At 44.4% G+C, this 24529-nt stretch overlaps 1 protein-coding gene across 1 annotated transcript in view; it reads right to left on the reverse strand.

The window, feature by feature from the left end:
• LOC132825635 (glutamate receptor ionotropic, NMDA 1) overlaps window positions 1–19304 on the reverse strand; it is a 169227-nt gene extending 149923 nt beyond the window's left edge. Inside the window, exons 1-2 of the mRNA XM_060841004.1 lie at window positions 18810–19304; window positions 342–476 (exon numbers count right to left, since the gene is read on the reverse strand). Coding sequence (XP_060696987.1) covers window positions 342–476; window positions 18810–19304 — 630 coding nt within the window. The remainder of the gene's footprint in view (window positions 1–341; window positions 477–18809) is intronic.
• Window positions 19305–24529: the final 5225 nt, after the last annotated feature.

Below are 24529 nucleotides of genomic sequence, written 5' to 3' on the forward strand. Positions count from 1 at the left end.
GACCTCCTACTCCCACATGAAGTATTAATATATTAATCTGTTAGATTAACATCTCGATATACAATATAGGCTGAGTCAACAGCCCCCACTGTAGCTTTTGTACAAACTACAAACAAAATCTTGTGGAGTGGCTCTGGTGGTTTTTATAGAGAATGTCAAGTTCCCAGCAAGAGATATAAACAGGATAGGATCGACTGATACTTTGCTACACAGCCTCTGATTTTCTGCCCATTTGTAATAATGAGGCGATTAGTACTGATAGGAAATAGACAGTAACTCTCTTGCCATTTTGATAGATTAAATCACTGGACAAACCAACCAGTTAATTGAGTATTCCTTACCTTATCTGAATATATTGACATGCGTGTGGTCAAGCCAATGACAGGAATTCGGTAGAAGCCAGCTGTATAAGACACCGGAGTAGGGGTGAGGTGGTCACTTGGGCCGGGTGGGTGACTCACCAATATCGCGTACACCTGGGAAGAAAGAACCACACACAGTGATGTGAAACATCCAGGAACTAACATTCGTCCAACATCACAACACCAGTGCCTTGCAGAGCTCTCATCCTACCAAACTAAAAAAAAGCAGTAATCAGGGTCTCAGTCACTGTTCCTCCTCTCTCTGTCACCCATTTCATCAATTCTTCCCAATCCCCAGTTAGTAACATCCTTTCCCCATTATGGCAACACTGGCTGGCTCTCACCCCATCACTTACCCAGTTGTCAGTGCTACATTACCTTTTCCACTCCTCACTGTCAACTAAAATTACCGAGAATTTACAAAGAAATGTAATTTTACCTGCTTGGTCTCTGCCATTGTCAGCCTATGCAAGACTCCTTCTACATAAATTATTTTTTCTTACCTGCCCTCTTTCTGTTCTCTCTCTCTTTCTCTCTCTCACACGTGAGTATCAAACCTCTGTTTAAATGCACTGATGCCGCCTGGTGTATTGACTCAAGTTGACAGTGAGTTGTACATTCTAGCCACCCTGTGTAAAAACATTCCTCCAAAGCTACAGGCAATCGACAGGTGAATGTCTTACAAAGTTCTCCCCAGTTTTCTAACCATCATCCCTCAAACCATCTCACTGAAACAGATTGCCTAAATCTTAGGTGGCACAGTGGGTCAGTGGTTAGCACTGTTGCCTCTCCCCTCAGGTGACTGTCAGTATGGAGTTTGTACATTCTCCCCATGTCTGTGTGGGTTTCCTCCCATTGTCTAAAGATGTGCCGGTCAGGTGAATTGGCCATGCTAAATTGCCCGTAGTGTTAGTGCATTAGCCAAAGGGAAATAGGTCTGGGTGGGTTACTCTTCAGAGGTTTGGTGTGGACTTGTTGGGCTGAAGGGCCTGTTTCCACACTGTAGGGAATGTAATCTATTTGTCGGAGTTTGCTCAGCATAAGTTGACTATAAAATGAGTTGTCCAATAATCTTAAGAATTACTGTATAAATGCAAGTCTTTCTTTTGATCTTTTACATATGCACCTCATTCCGTGTTGCTCACAAGTTGAAACAGTCTCTGCACAATCTGGTGGGGTATAACTGTTATGTCACGAGGTAAACCCCTCCGCTAATTTAAATCAGTCACACAGAAAAGCTCACCTCACCTCATAATCTGTAAAAATATGATTGACAAAGAACTACCAAAACTGAAAAATGTGTTGCTGGAAAAGCGCAGCAGGTCAGGCACATCCAAGGAGCAGGAGAATCGACGTTTTGGGCATGAGCCCTTCTTCAGGAAAGGGCATTTCCTGAAGAAGGGCTCATGCCCGCAACGTCGATTCTCCTGCTCCATGGATGCTGCCTGACCTGCTGCGCTTTTCCAGCAACGCATTTTTCAGCCCTGATCTCCAGCATCTGCAGTCCTCACTTTCTCCTGAAGAACTACCAAATCCCACTATTTAAAAAGAATTAACAATTTATTCTTTAATTCCAAGAGAAAAAGAGAAGATTAAACAACTATCTACACTGTAATCCTCCTTTGTCTTATCGATTTATCTACCTCCCACTCTACAACAACATACCAATCCAATAAAATCCCCTGATTAAGTTTTACAAAATAATTCAAAATTTCAAAACCAGCCAGCTGTCAGTCTTCCCTTTGTACATTCCTCTGTAGATTTTCCTGAGTTGTCTTCGGTTTTCTGCAAAGTGAGTGTCTCTGCAGGCAGTCTATTTGTTGGTGCTCTCTTCCACTCTGGCTAACTGTTCAAAATGCTCAATTTTTATACCCCAAAACACCAGATTGTCTCATTGGTTTAATGTCGTCAAAACAGTAAAATTCGAGTTCAATTGGATTTTGATGTGTTGGGGCATAATTTAAATTAATTGACTGAATTCAAATTTGTTGTATACCATTGCAACTCATCTCAGCTATTTTTTTCACATCTAAATGTTACATTTCTAAAATTTTCAGCACACCCTGTGCCTTTCTAGGTCCATGCCAGCTTCCACACTCTCTTAATGATACAGTACACATCTACAACTTCATAACACAACATTCCACAAAAGTTAACATACAGTTGAGGGAATTAAGCAATCCCACAACCTACTGGATCAGATCCACGTTTTTCATTCCTACTGCTTTTTATAGTCCAAGGACACCCAGATCTCCCAAAACAGCAAATTTCAGTTTGTCATAATTTAGATTAGATTAGACTTACAGTGTGGAAACAGGCCCTTCGGCCCAACAAGTCCACACCGACCCGCCGAAGCGCAACCCACCCATACCCCTACATTTACCCCTTAACTAACACTATGGGCAATTTAGCATGGCCAATTCACCTGACCCACACATCTTTGGACTGTGGGAGGAAACTGGAGCACCCGGAGGAAACCCACGCAGACACGGGGAGAACGTGCAAACTCCACACAGTCAGTCGCCTGAGTCGGGAATTGAACCCAGGTCTCAGGCGCTGTGAGGCAGCAGTGCCGCCCACTGTGCCACCGTGCCGCCCACTGTGCCACCGTGCCGCCCACTGTGCCACCGTGCCGCCCACTGTGCCACCGTGCTTTTATATTGTTCCTGCTAAAGTTAATAAGTATATACTTTCCCCATTCTACTTTGCCTGCTATCTCCATCCTATCTACGTGACCTGCCTGTGTTCTTCTTCACTCTCTATATCCTCCTCATGGGTTACATTCCCAATAAGATTCGTACCATCAGCAAACCCAGATGCAATATATTCAGTCTTGCCATCTTAGTCATTAATATAGATAATAAATAGTAATAGCTGAAAATGTGTTGCTGGTTAAAGCACAGCAGGTTAGGCAGCATCCAAGGAATAGGAAATTCGACGTTTCGGGCATAAGCCCTTCATCAGGAGGGCTTATGCTGGAAACGTCGAATTTCCTGTTCCTTGGATGCTGCCTAACCTGCTGTGCTTTAACCAGCAACACATTTTCAGCTGTGATCTCCAGCACCTGCAGACCTCATTTTTCACCCGAATAAATAGTAATAGTCTGTCAACCCAGAGCTGTCTCACTTATTCTAATCTCTGCTTCGTTGACATGATCTAATCTTTAAGGCATGTCAAAGTTTTACTCCTAACTTTATGAGTCTCTCTCTTGTGCAATGACTACATGTGCACCACCTTACCGAATTTTTTTTTTGGAAATCCAAATATATTACATTCATTAGTCCACCTTTATCTACCCAGCTAAATTATAGGTGAATGTCTTACATAGTGATTGGAGCCAGGCGGACTTTATTAACTATGAGATTTTTGATTGCGGTTGTTAACCTGGACAAATCAGGAAAGCCTTTGCTGACCAATATAGCCAGATAAAAAAAAGAAAAGAAAAAAAAAACCAGAAGAAGCACTACACAGTTAGGCGGTAGGGTGGGCGTAAGGAAAAAATATGTACATAACCAGAGGAAAAAACAATTAACCAGGAGAAGCAATGCTCACTCTAGGCTTTGCTTACCACGGGTTTATTGGCCGCACGGGTGTCTTTTCTGGTGGTGGAAATGTTAATAAAAATTATTTTCACTTGGTGTTTTTCACCATACCTTGCACCTACCCACACATAAACATGAGTGCTGAGCACTACTGTTGTATGGCAATAGGGGATAAAAAAAGAAACAAAAAAATAACCAAGAGATTACAATTTCCTCAGTTGAGGACTGGTCTGAGCTGACTGACCACAGCCAGTGTACTATGCACTAGTAAATAACGGGTGACTTGGTGACGGGACACCAGCCGCTGTGCAGTGATTTCAGTGATGGTAGGAGAAAACAGGATGGGCCTGAAGAACATTCGCTTGCAACAGTTATCATGGAGTTGGGGTATGAATTTCTGGCATCATGCCTCTACTTGGGAATCTTGACTCTCAATTGACCCTGCTGTCGAAGTATGTGGGAGGAGTGTGATACTTCTTCTGGGTCAGATGAAAAGCAATGAGTAATCCTTCTGACTGGGTGTGGACCTGCATTTTCGGTTGTAAGGGGCTTAACTTTCCAGAGGCACCAGACACTAAAACCTTCCAAGAGTTGGTTAAGGAATATTACGATCCCAAACCTCCTCTAATCCTGAGACGCTATTGGGTTCTATTCAGCATTTAGAGACCCAGTGGAATCCATACTGGGATTTTTGTCGAGGTTACAGTGATTGGCTGATGCATGTGATTTTGGGTTAACCCTGAATGAGATACTGAGAGACCGTTTGGTCTGTGGGAATAACCATGTAACTATGGGGATTTTAAGCAAATTATAAACCACTTCCCACAGCTGGGTAAATACCCGATCCCTTGCATTGAGGATTGTACAGAAAGTTGGTGGAGGGGCTGTCCATGACGAAGCTGGACATGAGCCACGTCTACCTGAACCTGCGACTACATGAGGATCCCAGAAGTAAGCTACAATTATAACCCATAATAGTTTATATCAATATAGACTGCCATTCAGGGTATCATCAGCCTGTACTCCTTTTCAGTGGATCCTGGAGAACATTTTACAAGGGCTAACCAATGTTGCCATTTATCTGAATGACATACTAATAACAGGGAAGACCAATAAAGATCACTTGGAGAACCTGGATGTAGTGCTTAAGGATTTCCCCCCGGCGGATGTACGCCTTAGAATGGAACGATTGTGTTCCATGCGCCAAAGTGGCTTACTTGGGTGACAGAATAGACAAAACCAGGTCACATTCATTTGAAGAGAAAGTGACAGCGATCAAAAGAGCTTTGATCACTCTCACATCTGTACCTGAGCTTTCCTTGGGTTGATGAATTCACATGTAACCTGGCCTCATCATGGCACCCGTATACCTGCTATTGCAAAAGGGTCAGCCTTGGAAATGGTTACAAAGCCAAGAAGCAGCTTTTAGGAAAGTGAAAAAGCAGCTATCGCTATCTAAGGTGTTGGCCCACTATGATCCGAAGCGTGAAATAGTGCTGACATGCCCGTACGGTATTGGGGTACTGTTGGCTCACCAGTGGCCACAAGGACAGGAATGCCCAATAGCGTAATCTTCCTGGACTTTGACTGATGCTGAATGCAAGCATGCTCAGATAGAGGAGGAAGGTTTGGTGGTTATCTTTGATGTAAGGAAGTGTAGTGATTGGAACAGGGTGAACCTCGTTAACTATGAGGCTCTTGATTTGGGTTGTTAACCTGGGACAATCAAGAAAGCCTTGGCTCACCATATAAGCAAGAGATTTACGTTAGAGCCCAGGTGTCTTGGAGAAGGAGCACGTGGTCTCCACCAACACCCTGGAGTTGTTCAGGGAGAGGTGGGTGCCGCAGGGAGTGGAGTGCATCATTTCCCCCTCCATCTCTATTTTGATTTAGTCCCTGCCCTCCCCTCCACTGTTTGATCACACAGCATTGCCCTTTGATGTGAAGGGCACTGCTTGTCACTGACTACCCGGGTGTTTTCCTTTCTTCCTGGTGGTGGAAACTGAATAAAGATTCATGCACCTTGTGTCTTTCACTGTGTCTCACACCTGCACACACACAACATGGGTGCTGGGGAAAAAAATAAGTACTATGAGGGTAAAAAGAAAAGAAACAAAAGAGAAAAAAAAGAAAAAGAAAAAAAACCCAGGAGATTTACGTTAGAGAAGGAGTACGTGGTGTCCACCAACACCCTGGAGTTGTTCAGGAAGAGGTGGGCACCGTAGGGAGTGGAGTGCATTATTTCCCCCTCCAACTCTATTTTGATTTAATCCCTGCCCTCCCCTTCACTAAAAAAACTAAAAAATATAACCACGAGATTGGAACCTCCTCACTTGAGGACTGACTCTGAGCTGACTGGCCACGGCCAGTGTACTGTGCACGAGTAAATAAAGGGTAACTTGGTGACAGGACACCAGCCTCTGTTCAGTGACTTCAGGCAAATAAGTAACAACAGTAGGTCGCCCAGCCCTTTGACCCTGTTCCGTTATTCAGCAAGATGGTGCCTGATCTGATTTTAACCTCAATTCTACATTTCTGTAGACCGCCGATAATCTTTCATCTCCTTGGTAATCAAGAATCTATTGATTTTTGTCTTTTGAAATTTTAAAATTTGAAAACTCACAACCTTCTGAGAAAAAAAATGCCTCCCATCTCTATCTTGAGTGGGTGACACCATCTTTGATACTCTAACCCCTAGTTCTAGATTCTCCCATCCGTTAGGCATCCAGCCAATCAGGCCCCTCAGGATCTGATATCTTTCAATTAAGTCACCTCTAACTTTTCTAAACTCCTGAGGATATCGGCCTAGACTGTCTAGCTTTCCTTCAGAAGGTAAACCACTCATTCTAGATAGTATTCTGGTAAACATTATCTGAACTGCTTCCAATGCATTAACATTTTTCTCTAAAATATATTGCTGAGCAGTACTGTACACGGTACTTTAGATGTGGTCTCACCAATGCCCTGCGTAACTGAAAAATAACATCCTTATTATTACATCCAACTTTTATTACAATAAAACATAATGTCCTATTTTCATAACCTCCACTGCTGCCCTTTGTCTAGCTTGTGCGTTACCTCCTCAAAGAATTCTAACAGCTTTGTCAGGCATGATCTCCCCTTACAAAGCTATGCTGACTCAGTAGTAGTTTACTATGTACTTCCAATTACTCGCAATCCCATTGTGTTTTAGGAAAATATTGAATCATCCGTTGGCAGCTTATTGGATGGTTTTGCTGCAGAGTGTGTGCTGTGATGGCTGCATAAAAATCATTGTGGCTGATTTTAAACGCAAGGTGTTTCTGTTTGTCTCATGTGTTTAATTTATGCCTGCAGTGTGGTAGCCCCATTCCCCTCTTCACTTAACACTACAGGCAATTTAGTGCACATCTTTGGACTGTGGGAGGAAACCAGAGCAAAGTCACACAGACACGGGGAGAATGTGTAAACTCCACACAGTCAGTCGCCTGAGTTGGGAATTGAACCCAGGTCTCTGGTGCTATGAGGCAGCAGTGCTAACCACTGTGCCACCCCTATGTTTGGTTTTCTGTTCTGGAGCCAATTCATTACCACCAACACTAACAGCTTTTATTTTCCATAATAAACTTTAATGTGGCACATTATCAAATACCTTCTGGAAACCTAAGCACACACATCCACTGGTTCCCTTCACCTGCTCAACAAATTCCTTCTTCAAAAAGCTCAGTGAGGGACAGGTAGTGTTGAGGAACTTGGAGAGGCTGAGAGGGTGAGCAAAGAAGAGGCAGATGGAATACAGTATCAGGAAGTGTGACATTATACACTTTGATCAGAAGAATAGACGTACAGACTATGTTTTAAATGGGGGAATAGCTTCAAAAATCTGAAGCACAAAGAGGCTTAGGAGTCCTGGTTCAGGATTCTCTTAAGGTTAACAAGCTGGTTCATTTGGAGGTGAGGATGGCAATTGTAATGTAAGCATTCATTTCAAGAGGGCTAGAAGAGAGATGCACTGTTGAGGCTGTATAACGCTCTGGTGAGACCACATTTGGAATACTGGAGTCAAGATTAGAGTGGTGCTAGAAAAGCACAGCAGGTCAGGCAGCATCCGAGGAGCAGGAAAATCAATGTTTCAGGCAAAAGTCCTTCATCAGGAATGAGGCTGGGAACCTTGGGGGTTGAGAGAAAAATGGGAGAGGGGTGGGGGGATGAGGGGAAGGTAGCTGAGAGTGCGATAGGTGGATGGAGATGGGGTAAAGGTGATAGGTCAGAGGGGAGGGTGAAGTGGATAGGTGGGAAGGAAGATGGGACAGGTGATGAGGATGGTGCTGAGCTGGAAAGTTGGAAGTGGGGTAAGATGGGTGTGGTGGGGTGAGGAGAAATGAGGAAACTGGTGAAATCCACATTGATGCTGTGGGTTGAAGGGTCCTGAGGCAGAAGACGAGGTGTTCTTCCTCCAGGCATCGGGTGGTGAGGGAGCGGAGGTGGAGGAGGCTGAAGTCCTGCATGTCCTAGGCAGCGTGGGAGGGGGAGTTGAAATGTTTGGACGCAGGGCGGTGGGGTTAATTGGTGCGGGTAAACCAGAGATGTTGTCTGAAGCGCTCTGCAAGGAGACATTTGGAAGATTGTCAACATTTTTGGGCCCTGTATGTGAAAAAGGATGTGCTGGCACTGAAGGGGGCCCAGAGAAGGTTTACAAGGATAATCCTAAGGATTAAGGGCTTGTAATATGAGAAGTGGTTGAGAACTCTGGGTGTGTATTTGATGGAGGATGACGGAGGATCTGATTGGAACTTACAGAATACTGAGAGGCCTGGCGAGAGTGGACATGGAGAAGATGTTTCCACCAGTAGGAGAGACTAGAACCCAAAAGGCACAGCTTCAGAGTGGAAGGGCAACCCTTTAGAACTGAGATGGGAAGCAATTTCTTCATCCAGAAGGTGGTGAATCTGTGAAACTCTCTTCTGCAGAGGGCTGTGGAGACCAAGCCATTGAATGTATTTAAATCAAGCTTAGATAGGTTTTTGACTGGTATGGAGATCAATGGTTACGGGGAGAAGGCAGGTGAATGGGGTTGGAAAACGTATTAGGAGAAAGTGGGGACTGCAGATGCTGGAGATCAGAGTCGAGAGGTGGTGCTGAAAAAGCACAGCAGGTCAGGTAGCATCTGAGGAGCAGGAGAATTGACGTTTTGGTCATAAGCCCTTCATCAGGAATGAGGCTTGTGGGTCAGGGCTGAGAGAGAAATTGAAGTGGGGGGTGGGGTTTGGGGGGAGGTAGCTGGGAAAGTGATAAGTAGATGGGGTAAGGGAGAAAGTGATAGATCAGAGGGGGCAGTGGTGGACAAGTCCGGAGTTGGAGGCTTGGGACTGGGATAGTGTGGGGGAAGGGGAAATGAGGAAGCCTCCATTTATCCCATGTGGTTGTGAGGTTCAAAGGCAGAATGTGAAGCGTTCCTCCTCCAGGCTTCAGGTGATAACAGTTTGGCAGTGGAGGAGGCCCGGGACCTGCAACTCCTTGAGAAATGTATCAGCCATGATAGAATGGTGGAGCAATTTTGATGGGCAGAATGGCCTAATTATGCTCCAATATCTTATGTTCTTTAAACTCCAATAAATTAGTTAACCATGACTTCCCTTTGACAAAATCATTCAGACTCTGCCTTATCACCTTGAACATATCCAAGTGCCCTGTTTTAATGTCTTTAATAATAACTTCCAACATTTTCTCTCTGACAGATGTTCAGCTAACTGGCCTGTAGCTTCCTGCTTTCTGCTGCCTTCTCTTTTTGAATAAAGGAATCGTCAAAAACGGAAGCAGATTGGCCAAACTCTATTTCCCTTTCATAAAACAAAGTTATGTCTGCTGTGCATGTTATGATTTTCAAAATACATTGCTAACATTTAATCAATAATGAATTCCAACATACTCTCAATGACTGATATCAGCCTGATTGATCCATCATTCCCTACATCCCTTTCCCCACTTTTTTTCAGGAACAGCGTTACATTTGCTAACTTCCAATCTTCCAGTTCAGAATCTGGAAAATGTTACAAGATCAGACCCTGTGCTCAGTGTCTCAGTTTGCCCATTGTTTTATTAGGAGGAGAAAGTGAGGTCTGCAGATGCTAGAGATTAGAGCTGAAAATGTGTTGCTGGCAAAGCGCAGCAGGTCAGGCAGCATCCAAGGAGCAGGAAATACGAAGTTTCGGGCATAAGCCCTTCATCAGGAATGAGGAAAGTGTGTCCAGCAGGCTAAGATAAAAGGTATTTTAACACATTTTCAACACATTTTCAGCATTGTTTTATTACCCTGGAATGTAGGCATCAGTTCCAGCTGTTTGGTAGGCTTCTACTTTTGAGTTCCTCACTATCAATCATCACTCAGTTCCCCACTAATTTTGGTATTGTTTTTGTGCCTTCTTCTAAGAAATAGAAAATAAAAGAGAGTAAAGGTAGTGCCATCACTGGCCCATTGGTCTGCTCTCTTATTAGAGACAAACAATTGGTGGTGGATTAACTTGAAGGTCACATGCTTCATGTGATTGGATAGGTTGAGAAGGAGACCCCTTCATGGTAACCCCAGCTGCTGTGGGAACTGAACCTGTGCAACTTCCACCTCCCAGCACTTAAAACAGCCATCTAGCCAACTGAGCTAACCACCCCTCAATAACAGAGGCATGGGCTGTGATGAGTGTTTTAGAATATTGGGCAAATTTTAGAGGGAATGTGAGGAAATTTTTTTGAACAGCAAGTGACAAGAGTCTGGACCATGCAGATGAGGCTTTGGGCCAAGTGCGAGACAACAGGATTCAAATAATTAGGTGCTTGTTTTTGACTGGTGCAGACTCAATGGACTGGATCGGGTGTTTTCTGCACTGTAGACCTCTACAAAGATTAGGGAAGTCAAGGTCTCAAGATATAGGCTGTGATTAGATTAGATTAGATTACTTACAGTGTGGAAACAGGCCCTTCGGCCCATCAAGTCCACACCGACCCGCCGAAGCGCAACCCACCCATACCCCTACCCCTACATATACCCCTTACCTAACACTATGGGCAATTTAGCATGGCCAATTCACCTGACCCGCACATCTTTGGACTGTGGGAGGAAACCGGAGCACCCGGAGGAAACCCACGCAGACACGGGGAGAACGTGCAAACTCCACACAGTCAGTCGCCTGAGGTGGGAATTGAACCCAGGTCCCTGGCGCTGTGAGGCAGCAGTGCTAACCACTGTGCCACCGTGCTGCCCGTGATGGGGTCAGGGGATCCAGGGGATGGGCTGTGATGGGGTCAGGGGGCGGGGGATGCGCTGTGATCAGATCAGGGGGTCAGGTGATAGGCTGTGATGGGGTCGGGGGGTTGGGGATGGGCTGTGATCAGATCAGGGGGTCAGGGGATGGGCTGTGATCAGTTCGGGGGGGCCGGGGATAGGCTGTGATGGGGTCAGGGGGTCAGGGAGTCAGGGGATGGGCTGTAATGGGGTCAGGGGGTTGGGGGAATGGGCTGTGATCAAATCAGGAGGTCAGGGGATGGGCTGTGATGAGTTCAGGGATCAGAAGGTCAGGGGATGGGTTGTGATGGGGTGAGGTCATGGGCTGTGATGGGGTCAGGGTTGGGGAAGGGACTGCGATGGGGTCAGTGTTGGGAGATGATCCATGATGGAGTCAGGGATCAGGGGATGTGCCATGATGGGGTTGGGGGTCAGGGGATGGTTTGTGATAGAGTCAGGTGGTTGGGCTGTGATGGGGTCATGGACTGTGACAGAATTAGGGGATTGGGGGATGGGCCATGATGGGATCGGGTGTTGAGGGTTGGGTTGTGCTGTGGTGAGGGCAATTTCCTATGAGCCAAAATGATTTCTGTTTGGGCTTGACTTTTTCCATTATGTGGCAGCGACAGATAAATGAATCTGGACTGAGAGGTCTGCACTGTATCAGCAGCACGCAGTTACGTCCTCATGAAATGACTCAGATTTCTGAGGTTTGGAATATTGCAGTAAAATTGCTTATAATATAATTTGGTTTAAGGAGCATTTAATATCAGAAGGTTGATACACTCAAGAGGCCCATTAGGTCAATAATACTATCAACAAAAGGTAGCAATTACTGACAAAGGAGGAGCCCGATCTGTGAGACTTGCGAAGCTGCAATACTCACACAAATACTTTTATCAACTTGTGAGAGGTCAGCCCTCTACACAAGCAGCGCTCCTCCAAATTAAGTGTTCCAGGAACCTAACTTTAGGAAATTAAGCTGATCCTGCCCAGAATCTGCTCTCTGAAGAAAATGTACAGTCATTAAATCTGACCTGCTGGTACCTCCACTGCTATTTCGGGGACACTTGTTGCAAATATCTCTGTTTTGGCTCCATAACCTAAAGAAGACTTTCCCAATAACGCACGCTTGGCTTCAGTGGGAAGGGGAAGTTCAGGAAACAAATTCAGAAACAACTATTCAGAATCTGAAAAGAGAAATGGCAAGTGTGTGTTTTTGTGAAAAAACCAAATTGAAACCTGAGAAAAATGTTGGGTGGGATTTCCAGAATATTTCCAGTGTTTCAGATTCTACAGTGCTCTTTGCATTTCAGCGACATGGACATGACAACACAAAGAAAAAAATAGTCATTGCAGGATTCAGCATCACTGCCAACAAGGGATCAGAGAAGGGATCCTATGTGTGTATGTTTGTTAGTTGTTGTACCTATCTATGTACACATGATGGTATACGATGCAGATAGGTGTCGACATCAGTATATGATGTTATTCAATCTGTGTGGTCTGTAAAACATGCACAATTACACTTCAGTACAGCACATCAGAAGGCTCACTCAGTGTCAGTTAACGTCTTCCTGAAGAAATTCTTTTTATTCCCTTATTGAATTTGAACTTGGTCAGAATTTATTTTCCTCTCACTCGTTGGCCTAAGAGTCAGGCACACTGCTATGTGTCTGCAGTCACATGTAGGCCAGACTGGGTAGGGACAGCAGATTTCCATCCTACAGAGAGCAAAATGATTTTTTTACAACAATTGAATGCAGTTACATGGTTGCCATTGGCTAGTTTTTTTTATTCTAGATTTTTAATTAAATTTAAATTTCATGAACTGCCAATGTGTGGTTCAAACCAATGTGCCCAGGACTTAGGTCTGGGGCACTCTATTACTGAATCATTGAATCCCTACAATGTGGAAGCAGGCTTTTTGGCCCATCGATTCCACACTGACCCTCTGTGGAGCATCCCACCCAGCATCACCTCCTCCCCTATCCCTGTAACCCTGCATTTCCCATAGACAATCCGCCTAGCCTGCACATCTTTGGACTGTGGGAGGAAACCAGAGCACCCAGAGGAAACCCACGCAAACACAGGGAGAACGTGCAAACTCCACACAGTTGCCCTAGGATGGAATCGAACCCAGGTCATACAGTCATAGAGTCATAGAGATGTACAGCATGGAAACAGACTCTTCGGTCCAACCCATCCATGCTAACCAAATATCCCAACCCGATCTAGTCCCACCTGCCAGCAACCGACCCATATCCCTCCAAACCCTTCCTATTCATATATCCATCCAAATGCCTTTTAAATGTTGTAATTGCACCAGCCTCCATCACTTCCTCTGGCAGCTCATTCCATACGCATACCACCCTCTGCGTAAAAAAGTTGCCCCTTAGGTCTCTTTTATATCTTTCCCCTCTCACCCTAAACCTATGCCCTCTAGTTCTGGATTCCCCTAACTCAGGGAAAAGACTTTGTCTATTTATCCTATCATGTCCCTCATGATTTTGTAAACCTCGATAAGGTCACCCCTCAGCCTCCGACGCTCCAAGGAAAACAGCCCCAGCCTGTTCACCGTCCCTGTCACTGTGAGGCAACAGTGCTAATCAGTGAGTCACCATGCCATCCTCACCCCTTCTCCCCAATCCCCCATCATCCAAAGACAGTACCACTACACCATTAGATCCCCTAGAAAAGCATTTACTTAATATTTCAGAGCATGAGCAGATCTGAATATACTGCAGAATCCAGAAATAGCTTCATACAATTTGCAAATATAAAATTAAACTGAGGCAATCAGATCTGCTTTAAGCCATGGAACTAGGTATGCATAGTTCCAAGCTACTGTAATATGTCTGGCATGGAGGTCAAAAAAGGCAGAGTTTATTCAACACTGCCCCGAACTGGTGCCAAATTGTCTCTGTTTCCTGAAAGCTGTAAAAAGATCTTGTATTTCTTATCTGTAATGGAGTCTGTGGGCTGAGCCTATCACGTCTCCTCAAACACACGCTGAGACTAACTAGCTCCTGCCACCTTCCAATGGCAGTGCTGCATGATCATTATTTATAGAAAAACTGAAGATGTCCCAGAAAATAACAAGCCTCCTTTTCCTTCTTGTCTTCTGCCAAGGGCTACCATACTGCAGGCATAAATTAAACACATTTAACAAAGAGACAAAGAGAAACACCTTGCGTTTAAAATCAGCCACAATGATTTTTATGCAGCCATCACAGCACACACTCTGCAGCAAAACCATCCAATAAGCTGCCAACGGATGATTCAATATTTTCCTAAAACACAATGGGATTGCGAGCAATTGGAAGTACATAGTAAACTACTACTGAGTCAGCATAGCTTTGTAAGGGGAGATCATGCCTGACAAAGCTGTTAGAATTCTTTGAGGAGGTAACGCACAAGCTAGACAAAGGGCAGCAGTGGAGGTGACCTATATGGGGTGGCACGGTGGTACAGTGGTTAGCACTGCTGCCTCACAGCGCCAGAGACCCGGGTTCAATTCCCGACTCAGGCGACTGACTGACGTTCTCCCCGTGTCTGCGTGGGTTTCCTCCGGGTGCTCCGGTTTCCTCCCACAGTCCAAAGATGTGCAGGTTAGGTGAATTGGCCATGCTAAATTGCCCGTAGTGTTAGGGGAATGGGTGGGTTGCACTTTGGCGGGTCAGTGTGAACTTGTTGGGCTGAAGGGCCTGTTTCCACACTGTAAGTAATCTAATATGGATTTCTAAAAGGCTTTGACAAGGGGCTGCTAAATAAGATAAGATCCCCATGGTATGAGAGGCTTGGTATTGGAATGGATTATGGTCTCTGGCAGAAGGCAGAGAGTGCAGATAAAAGGGTCTTTTTCAGGATGGCAGCTCTGGGTCAGTGTTGGAACAGTCACAACTATTCACATTATACATCAATGACCTAAACAAAGTAACCGAGGGCTTGTTGCTCAGTGTGATACAAAGATAGATGGAGGGACAGGTAATGCTGAGGAAGTAGAGAAGCTGTAGAAGGATTTGGATGGTCAGGAGAGTGGGCAAAGAAGTGACAGATGGAATACAATGTGGGGTAGTGTGAGATTGTGCACTTTGGTAGAAAGAATAGAGACATAGACTATTATCTAAATGGGGAAAGGCTTCAGAAATTTGAAGCAAAGGATCTTAGGGCTCCGAGTTTGGGATTCTCTTAAGGTTAACATGCAAGTTCAATTGGCAGTTAGGAAGGCAAGTGTGCAGTGTTACCATTCATTTCAACAGGGCTAGAACACAAGAGCAGAAATGTATTGCTGAGGCTGTATAAGACTCTGGTCACACTGCATTTGGAATATTGTCAGTAGTTCCGGACCCATATATAAGGAAGGATGTGCTGACCTTAGGGGGGGTCCAGAGGCAGTTTGCAAGAATGATCCTGGGAATGAAGGGCTTGTCATATGAAAAGAAGTTGAAGATCTGGATCTGTACTTGTTGGAGTTTAAAAGGATGAGGAGGAATCAGTTAACTTATAGTTAACTGAAAGACCTGAATTGAATGGACGTGGAGAAAATGTTTCCACTATGAGAAGAGTCTAGGACCCAAGGGCACAGACTCAGAATGAAAGAACAGCCACATAAAACATGAGATAAGGGGGAATGGGTAATCTGTGCAACTCATAGCCGCAGTGAGCTGTGGAAGGCAAGTCATCGAGTGTATTTAAGACAGAGATAGATAGGTTATTGGTTAATAAGAAGATAAAAAGTTTTAGGGAGAAGACAGAAGAACGGGGTTGAGCCACAATCGAATGGTGGAGCAGGATAGATCACCTGAGTGGCCTAATTCAGCTACTATTTCTTTGGTTCTGTGGTGGTCACATGATAGTCATATGGTGTTCTTTTGGCTACCTCTCCAATGTACTTCAGTGGCTGTAACGTGCTTTGGGACATTTTGAGGTTTTGCAAGGTGGAGGAAGGGAGAATAGGGAATGGTTGGAAATTGGTAATGGCATCCAGTGGAACGCTCTGAAGCCATGAGGACATGGTTTCAAATTGCATCAAGGCAGCTGGTGGAATTTGAGTTCATTTAACAAATCGGGAAGCTGAGTTCAGTCATGGTGACCATGACAACTATCAACAATTATTGTACCAACCCATCTGGATCACTAATGTCTTTGAAAAAAGGAAATCTACCATCCTCACCCAGTCTGACCTATAAATGAGTCCAGACCCATAGCAATGTGTTAACTGTCTGGAATAGCTGAGGAAATCACTCAGTTCAGCGGTGATTAGGATGGGCAACAAATGTTGGAATTCCTGGTGATGACCATATCCCAGGGTGCAAATCAAAACCTATGGAAATGCAAGAGTCTCTGTCTCCTATTGATCTTCACAATGGGAAGCTGTTACATATCTGGGTAAGGAGCCTAATTCTGGGGAAGTGAGCATGAAATCTTGGGGAGTAGAGCAGTGCTCAATTGTCCAAACTGCTGTCCTTCAAATGTGATGCTAAGTCAACATCCCGTCTTCCATCTCAGATTGATGCAGAAGATCCCATGTCTCAGGTATCCTGACCAATAAATGTCCCTTAGCCACCATCCCTCAAACATGACATATGACATTGATCTTTGTGGGAGTTTGCTGTGCACAAATTTGGCTGCTTCAGTTCCTACACCGTGACTATGCCTCAATGATTCTATATTGGCTGTAAAATGTTTGGAACAGTCTGAAGTGATGATGGATATTCTGTCTCTTCCTTTTAATCTGGTGAATGCTCTTCATGGGTGAAATGCCGGAAGAGCCCCTGTACTCTGCTCTCCCCCAAAAACCTTTACAACATCCAGCAGCAAGCCTGCGGAGGTTCAGTAGTTAGTAAGAGGCTTAGCAATATATGTCTGGCTGCAGGGAGCATTCATCCTCCACGCAGTAGAGTGTGGGTGGACTCTGGCTGCTTCCAATTCAATAGCCGCTCTCAGCCACAGGGAGCAGTGAGGTACCAGACACTTCTCCAGAGAGGTACCCAGAACAGGAAGGGTTCCTCAGAGAGCAGAGTCCAGTCTTTCAGCTCCCTGGCACACAAGACGATTATCATAAAAGAGCAAACATTATCAAGAAAATGTCAATATAAAAAAGAAAAGAAATATGAGTGAGTATTGCAGCTTTAAGGTATGGCTCAAAGGTATCCTAAGCTTTGCAAGCTAGAATGGGGATAATGTTCTTTGTGCTAACTCAGTAGCAATCAGACTTGACAGTGTCCCATCAGAGTCTCACCACACCAGCCTCTTGCTTCTACTCTGAGCACTCACCCTCCCCTCAACTGCAACATCATTTCCAAAGCTGCCTGGCTATTGCATCGGTGCCATCACACTTACAATAAGCAATATATTGATTTTTCAATTTTATATTGTGCATAGACTGGCCTTTACCTAACTCTCTCCTTCTGTAATATACTTATGCTCATCTAATTCTGGACACAATGCTGAGACTTTCAGAGACAGAGAAGCTGAGGTAAGGGTGGAAATTGGCAATGCAGTGAAGATGAAGATCAGTGTGTCCCCATTCTTTTCATCCATCATTGCTGCTGATGTGTTTTCAGTTACAAGATGACAGCCTCTGGAATTCCCTTCCAAAACCTTTCTGCCTGACTCCCTCTCGATGCTCCTTTAAACTGCACCTTTACTTGTTCGACATGACTTTTGGTCTTATCCTAATGGCCCCTTCAATGGTTTAATGTCAATACTTACCTGATAGTGACCTTCACAAAGTTAAATAAATCGATAGTGAAGAAGACTATTCCTGCTTTGCAATTCCCCTCCCCCATAGTTTGTCCATCCCATGCATCAGCAAGAACTTTTAACCTAATTTCACATCACACACCTTCTGTCTCTACCTTAATCACTTTGCCACATTCTGTCATTATCAATGTTTTGTAACCCACCTTAACATTGATTTTTCCAATATTCCCACAAATTCCTCCTTATCCATAACTCAGCTGCCCCATTCCCTGACTCACCCTCTCTTGTCACCCCAATTCCATTTGGGGTCTCTTGCTCCCAATTCTTTACATTTAATTTGTTTTTAACTCCTCATATTTAAATGAATTGCTTTTTCCTCCAGTGCATTATCTTTCTCCTTCGCTGCTGACCCACACCCTTCCAACATCTCTCCTCAAACATGTAATCCCCTGAATCCGGTCATGTCAAATTCATCAGTGTCCACGCTGACAAATTGCTAATGGACGACTGGAGTAAGTATTTCTGATTGTTACTCAGTGCCAGTAAGTGCTGCCAGAGTACAAGTAAACGTTTCTAGTTAGTGCTCACTGTTAGTAAATGGTACCAATTGGTAATTAGTACAGCTAACACCACCAACTGGCAAATTGTGCTGTTTAATAGCTGGCATGAGTAAATGGTAACTGATTTAAATTTCAGTGCCAGTAAATGCTGCTGGTTAACGACCAATTCTAGTAAATCATGCTAGTAAACTAGTAAATTATGCTAGTAAACCAGTAAATGATGCTGGTTTTCGTACTGAATAGTGCTTCCAATCATTCGTCAAGACTAGTAAATATGACTGTTCAGTACTCAAGGTGAGTATAAGGTTGATACAGAATGCTCAGTCCTAGTTAACACTCTGGTTAGTGATAGTCAACAGCGAAAGCAGACTGCCACCTTTACCTGACTGCTGATCAGGTCTTCACACACTGCCAGGGCCATCTGGATAGCGTTGGGTTTGTGAGTGACCGCCGTGGCATTGAGTTGGATTTTGTAGGTTCCGTGTTTCCGGTTGGCCTGCGCCACCGCCTCCCTGAAGATGTTCTCCGTCTTCTTGGTGCTCAGCACCGCGCCGATGTTCACCACCTTGGGCGCTGCTCGGCTCTGGAGGGGGAACACGGCGATGAAGCCGAGCAGCAGCCGGAGCAGACGGTCCATGCTGCTGCAGTGCCGGGGCTCCCTGTCCGGCCGCAGCTCTCTGGCCACTCCGGCTGCAGGGGATAGCAGGGGACAGGAGCGCTGCTGGATGGAGGATGGATGCTCCTTGTCCTTCTCTTCCCCCCCTCTCCCCTCTCCCCTCTCCCTGCCTGAGTTTGCTGCAATGCTGTAGCCTGCTCCTGTATCATTGGTGCTGATGCTGCGGAACTCTCTCTTCTCATTGGTCCCGCAGCTTCTCATTGCCAGCTCTGGTTGCTATGACAAACCCATCCGGCAGATACCCGGCTGGGGCCCTGAGGCAACGTATGTCATTCTGAGAATTGCAAGGATTTCCAATCCTTTTACCCTCCCTCCCTATCTTTCCCTCTCTCCCACTCCCCCTCTCTCTCTGGCTCCCTACCTCTTTCTCCCTCCCCCTTACCCCTCTCTAACCTCGTTTCTCTTCTCCCTCCCTCCACCCCTCCTCCTTTTTTGCCTCTATTCAACCTCCCCCTCTTAAACTCTCATTTTTCTATCACTCAATCCCTCTCTCCCTGCCTGTCTCTGCCTCTCTCCCCACCCCCTCTCCCTCTCTCCATTTTCCTTGCCCTCTTCTCTCTCCCTAACTCTCTCTCCTTCTTCCTCTATCCTTCTTACTCTCCCTGTTCCAAGTCCTACCACTTTTCTCCTTGAACCCGTCTACCTAGTCCTCTCTCCTCACCCCTTCCTCCTCTCTCTCCACTTTACCTCTCCTTGCCTTTCTTGCTACCCCTCAAATTCATATGCTTTCCTGTATAACCCCACTGTCTCCCTCTCTCTGTCTCTCACATTCTAACCTGGACTGTGACTTATTGAAACCAGCCACAAAATAGATGCCCCCATCTATGTCTCATGGTAAGAGTTACTTAATAATTAGATTAGATTAGATTAGATTACTTACAGTTTGGAAACAGGCCCTTCAGCCCAACAAGTCCACACTGACCCGCCGAAGCGCAACCCACCCATACCCCTACATTTACCCCTTACCTAACACTACGGGCAATTTAGCATGGCCAATTCACCTGACCCACACATATTTGGAATGTGGGAGGAAACCGGATCACCTGGACGAAACCCACGCAGACACGGGGAGAACGTTCAAACTCCACACAGTCAGTAATGACAAACCAGGAAACAGAATAGTACAATATTGCATTTTATTCCAAACACCTTTTCTCAAAAAACAGAAACAGAAAAAAATATTCATGCCTTACCCTTTACATTTTGAGATAGTTAGGTTATCTGCTAAGTGTCCAACTGTCCTCATGTATTTGCAGTCTATTCTTCTTGCCTGACTTTGCATGAGTATTGGAAATATAGTACTTAAATTATAATAGGCTCTGAATGGTGCATAGTCACTGGCAGTTTATCAGGGTGATTTTGTTTTCCCCAAGTGTGTTATTCAAATGTCGTCCTTTGTTACCTGTTATTGGTCCATTTCCATTTCTGGGTTATTGTACACCTGTGTGTCAGATGGTTGGTCTGTGGAATGTGGAGGTGATGAGTTATCGTCGTCGTCCGCTCCCAGCGGTTGATGAACAGCTTCTCCAATTATGTCTATGTCTCTGTGATTGTGATGGCATTCCCTGATCATTCTTCTCCATGAATTACAATCAAGGTGGCGACTACTTAATGCAGCTCCCGAGTTGTCACTGGGCTGGTTCTTTTTGACAGCACAGATGACTTGTACCTTGAATGGTTTCTTAATGCTCAGCGTGACAATGGTTTGGCCATTCTGTGAAAATAAAATTGGATTTGCTGCTGTTTCACCTCGATTTTATCACTCACACCTATTACTACAACTAACTTCAGTAGCTTTTTGCTCTCGGTAGTTTGGATGGATCATGATATTACCAGGGCAAACCATATGACTGCTCTCTTATTAGACAGAGATGACAGGTGGTGGTTTAACCTAAGGATCACCATGCCTTAGGTGAGCGGAGAGATTGAGAAGCAGAGTCCTTCATGGTGACTTCAGCTGGTGCAGGAATTGAACCCAAGCTGTTAGCATCACAAACCAGCCATCCAGCCAACTAAGCTAATCAGGCCTCAGTTAGTCATTGTACTGAACTACTTTCAGTAAGTGTTTTTCCACTTGAGGATTGCATTATTTATGACAATGCTGGATTTACTCATTTCTTTTTGATTCCTTTGACAACTTTCACTGCCATCTCAGTTTAGCAAGGTATCCATTACCAGCTCTGTTGCTGCCCTGGATTTCATTGATCATATTCGGTCAGTGAAGCACATCACACAGAACATAGAACAGTACAGCATAATAGAGGTCCTTCAGCCCTCAATGTTGTGCTGGACTTCTATCCTACTCTAAGATCAGGTTAACCTACATACCCTTCATTGTACTATCTTCCACGTGCCCATCCAAGTGTCACTTACTTGTCCATAAGGTATCTGACTGATACCTGCCCCCTTCAGACTTTACTCAATCACTTGGTGATTTAGATGATGCACTGTAGCATCTTTCCTCCCATTATTTGGAACAATGATTTTATTTCCTTTGTATAATGTGCCATCTTGGGCTGCCAATTCATATGTATATACTCAATCTGCTCTTTTTGCAACAGGGGTGGCCTTGATGCTTGTGGGCCCACTTTGAAGTTGAAAAATCATCTTACAGTCATTGCAAAGATGTGGTCACAAGGAGATGAAAGGTGGAAGTGAAATATTCAGGGGTATGTGACTTTTCAAAAGGATAGCAGGAAAGAAAGAATGGAGCAGCTTTCCTGATGGAATCAGTACAATTGCAAGAAATGATCTTGAATCCAAAGATGTAGAATCTATATATTTGGAGGTAAGAAAGAAAAAGGAAAAGAGGACTTAGGAAAATACGAGCAGGAGTAGGCCATTTGACCTTTTGAGCTTGCACCACCATTCAATATGATCATGGCTGATCATCCACTTCAGTCCACTGTTCTTGTTTCTCCATGTATTCATCAATTCCTTTATCCCTAAGAACTACATCCATCTCGTCTGGTAGGACGATGGAACCCAGAGTCCTTCCAAGCTTTGTCATGGTGACTCAGAGCCACTTAATTAATGGGTGTAAAGATGCTGTCTCTCCTTCACCTTCTCCCTCTGTCGCCACTTTCCTCTCACTCACACTCTCTCTCTCTCTCTCTCTCTCTCTCTCTCTCTCTCATTCACTCTCTTTCTCTCTGTCTGTCTCTCCCTTTCTATCTCACCCCCCTTTCTCCCTCTGTCTTTCTCTCTGTCTCGCCCTCTTACTCACTCTCTCTCTTTCTCTCTGTCTCTACCTCCTCTCTTTCAATCTCTCTCTACCCCTCTTGCTCTCTCTCTGTGTCTCCCTCTATCTCTCTCTCTCACTCTGTCCCCCCTTCTCCCTCTCTCTCGTTCTCTATCTCTGTCTCTGTCTCTCTCTTTCTCTCTCATTCCCCTTTCTCTCTCTCTCTCGCTCTCTCCCCATCCCCTAACAGTAGCTATACCGTAGGGCAGAGAGTAAAGCATGGGTGACCTTCACCTTCATGTAAATTTGGATGGTCAGATTAACAGAAGTAGCCACAGGGAAGAACTCAGAATGTATTCAGGATAGTTTCCAAGAACGATATTTTGTGAATGCAACCAGGGATCACACTATTTTGGATCGGTGATGTGTAGTGAGTCAGGTTTAATAAATTATGCCAGAATAAAACAACTCGTAGGAAACAGTGATTATATCATGGGAGAATTTACCATTCTATTTGAGAGGAGGAAATTTAGGTAATTACAAAGAAATGAGAGCAGAACTTGCTGGAGTGGACTGTGAAAGGAATTTATCAGCAAAGACAGTTGAGGAAGAATAGCAGACATTTTAAAAGATAGTTCATGACTTACACGAAGATACATCCCAATGAGAAAGAAGGATATTTGGAAGGGGATAACCAGGAAGCTAAGCATCAAATTGCAAGGAAAGTTAACAACGTGGCAAAGATTATTGGTGAAGATAGAGGATTAGGAAATTTTAAAGACCAACAAAAGATAACAAAAAATAACTATGAGGGAAAAACTAAATATTGAAGGTAAACTTGCAATTAATATCAAGACAGACAGCAAGAGCTACTTTTGTCTATAAAAAGGAAGGAAGTGGCCAAACCTAACATAGGCTCCTTAGAGAACTAGGCTGGAGAAATAATATTGGGCAACCAGGAAATTGCAAAGGTGACGACTAAGACTTTGAATCAGCCTTCATATTAGAATACACTAATAACAAATCAATATTGTTATTACAAATAGCCAAGGGACAACAGGAGGTTGGGAAATAAGTGCAATAACAAGCATTAGGACTAGAGTCAAGGCTTGTTGAGTTAAGACATAGATAAAGAGGACGTTCTTGTCAGAGAATAGTATATCTGTGATGGGGATGCTTGTCTTAGAATCCATAGTCATGTGGGAGAGGGTGGATTGATTAGGAAAGACCAGCATGGATTCATAAATGGGAATTGTGTTTGACTAACTTCGGGTTATTTGAAGCAGTTACACAGAGGGTTGATGAGGTAAATGCTGTTGATATGGTATATGTGGACTTTCAAAAGGCATTTGATACAGTGCCACACGACAGACTTGTGAGGACAGTTATAGCTCATGGAACAAAAAAGACAGTAGCAATGTGGATACAAAATTAGCTGTGTGATAGGAAACAAAGCAGTGGACAATGGATATTTTCCAACCTGGATGAAGGTTTGTAACAGAGTTCCCCAGGGGTGGGCAGTGGGACACTAGGTTTTCCTAATGTTCATAAATGATCTAGATCTTGGCCTGCAGGGAACTGTTTCAAAGTTTGTAGATGATATGAAACTTGAAGACACTGCAAGCTGTGAAGAGGGTGGTGCAAACCTTAAAAGGACATAGATAAATTGTTGGATTGGCCGGAGAGGTGGCAGATGAGATTCAATCCAGAGAAGTGTGAGATGTTGCATTTTTGGTAGGATTAACATGAAAAGGCAATAAGAACTAGAGTTTATAATTCTAAAGGGGGTGCAGAAGCTGGTGCAGGTGCTGGGTGTACATGCGTACAGATCATTGAAGGGGGCAAGGCGGAAGGAGAAAACATCCTGGAATGTGTTAATAGGGACACAAAGGAGAACAACAAAAATGTTATGTTGAACTTAAACAAGACACTTTGTTAGACCTCAGCTGGAATATTGTGTCCAGTGCTGGTGCCATCTTATGGGAAAAATGTGAATACACTGGACAAAGTGCAGAAAAGATCGGCAAGGATAGTTCCAGGGCTGAGAAACGTCACGAGTAAGGATAGATTGGAGAGAGTTGGGACTGCTTCCCTTGGAGAGGAGAAAGCTAAATGAGATCTGTTAGCAGTTTTGAAAATTGTAAGAGTTCTGGATAGAATACATAAGGAGAAGTGTGTAAAAGGATGAAGGCGAACAAGGCATAGATTTCCAAATTTAGCGAAGACGATGTGAAAGAAACACAGT

This window comes from Hemiscyllium ocellatum, chromosome 21 (assembly GCF_020745735.1).
Source record: "Hemiscyllium ocellatum isolate sHemOce1 chromosome 21, sHemOce1.pat.X.cur, whole genome shotgun sequence".
NCBI lineage: Eukaryota > Metazoa > Chordata > Chondrichthyes > Orectolobiformes > Hemiscylliidae > Hemiscyllium > Hemiscyllium ocellatum.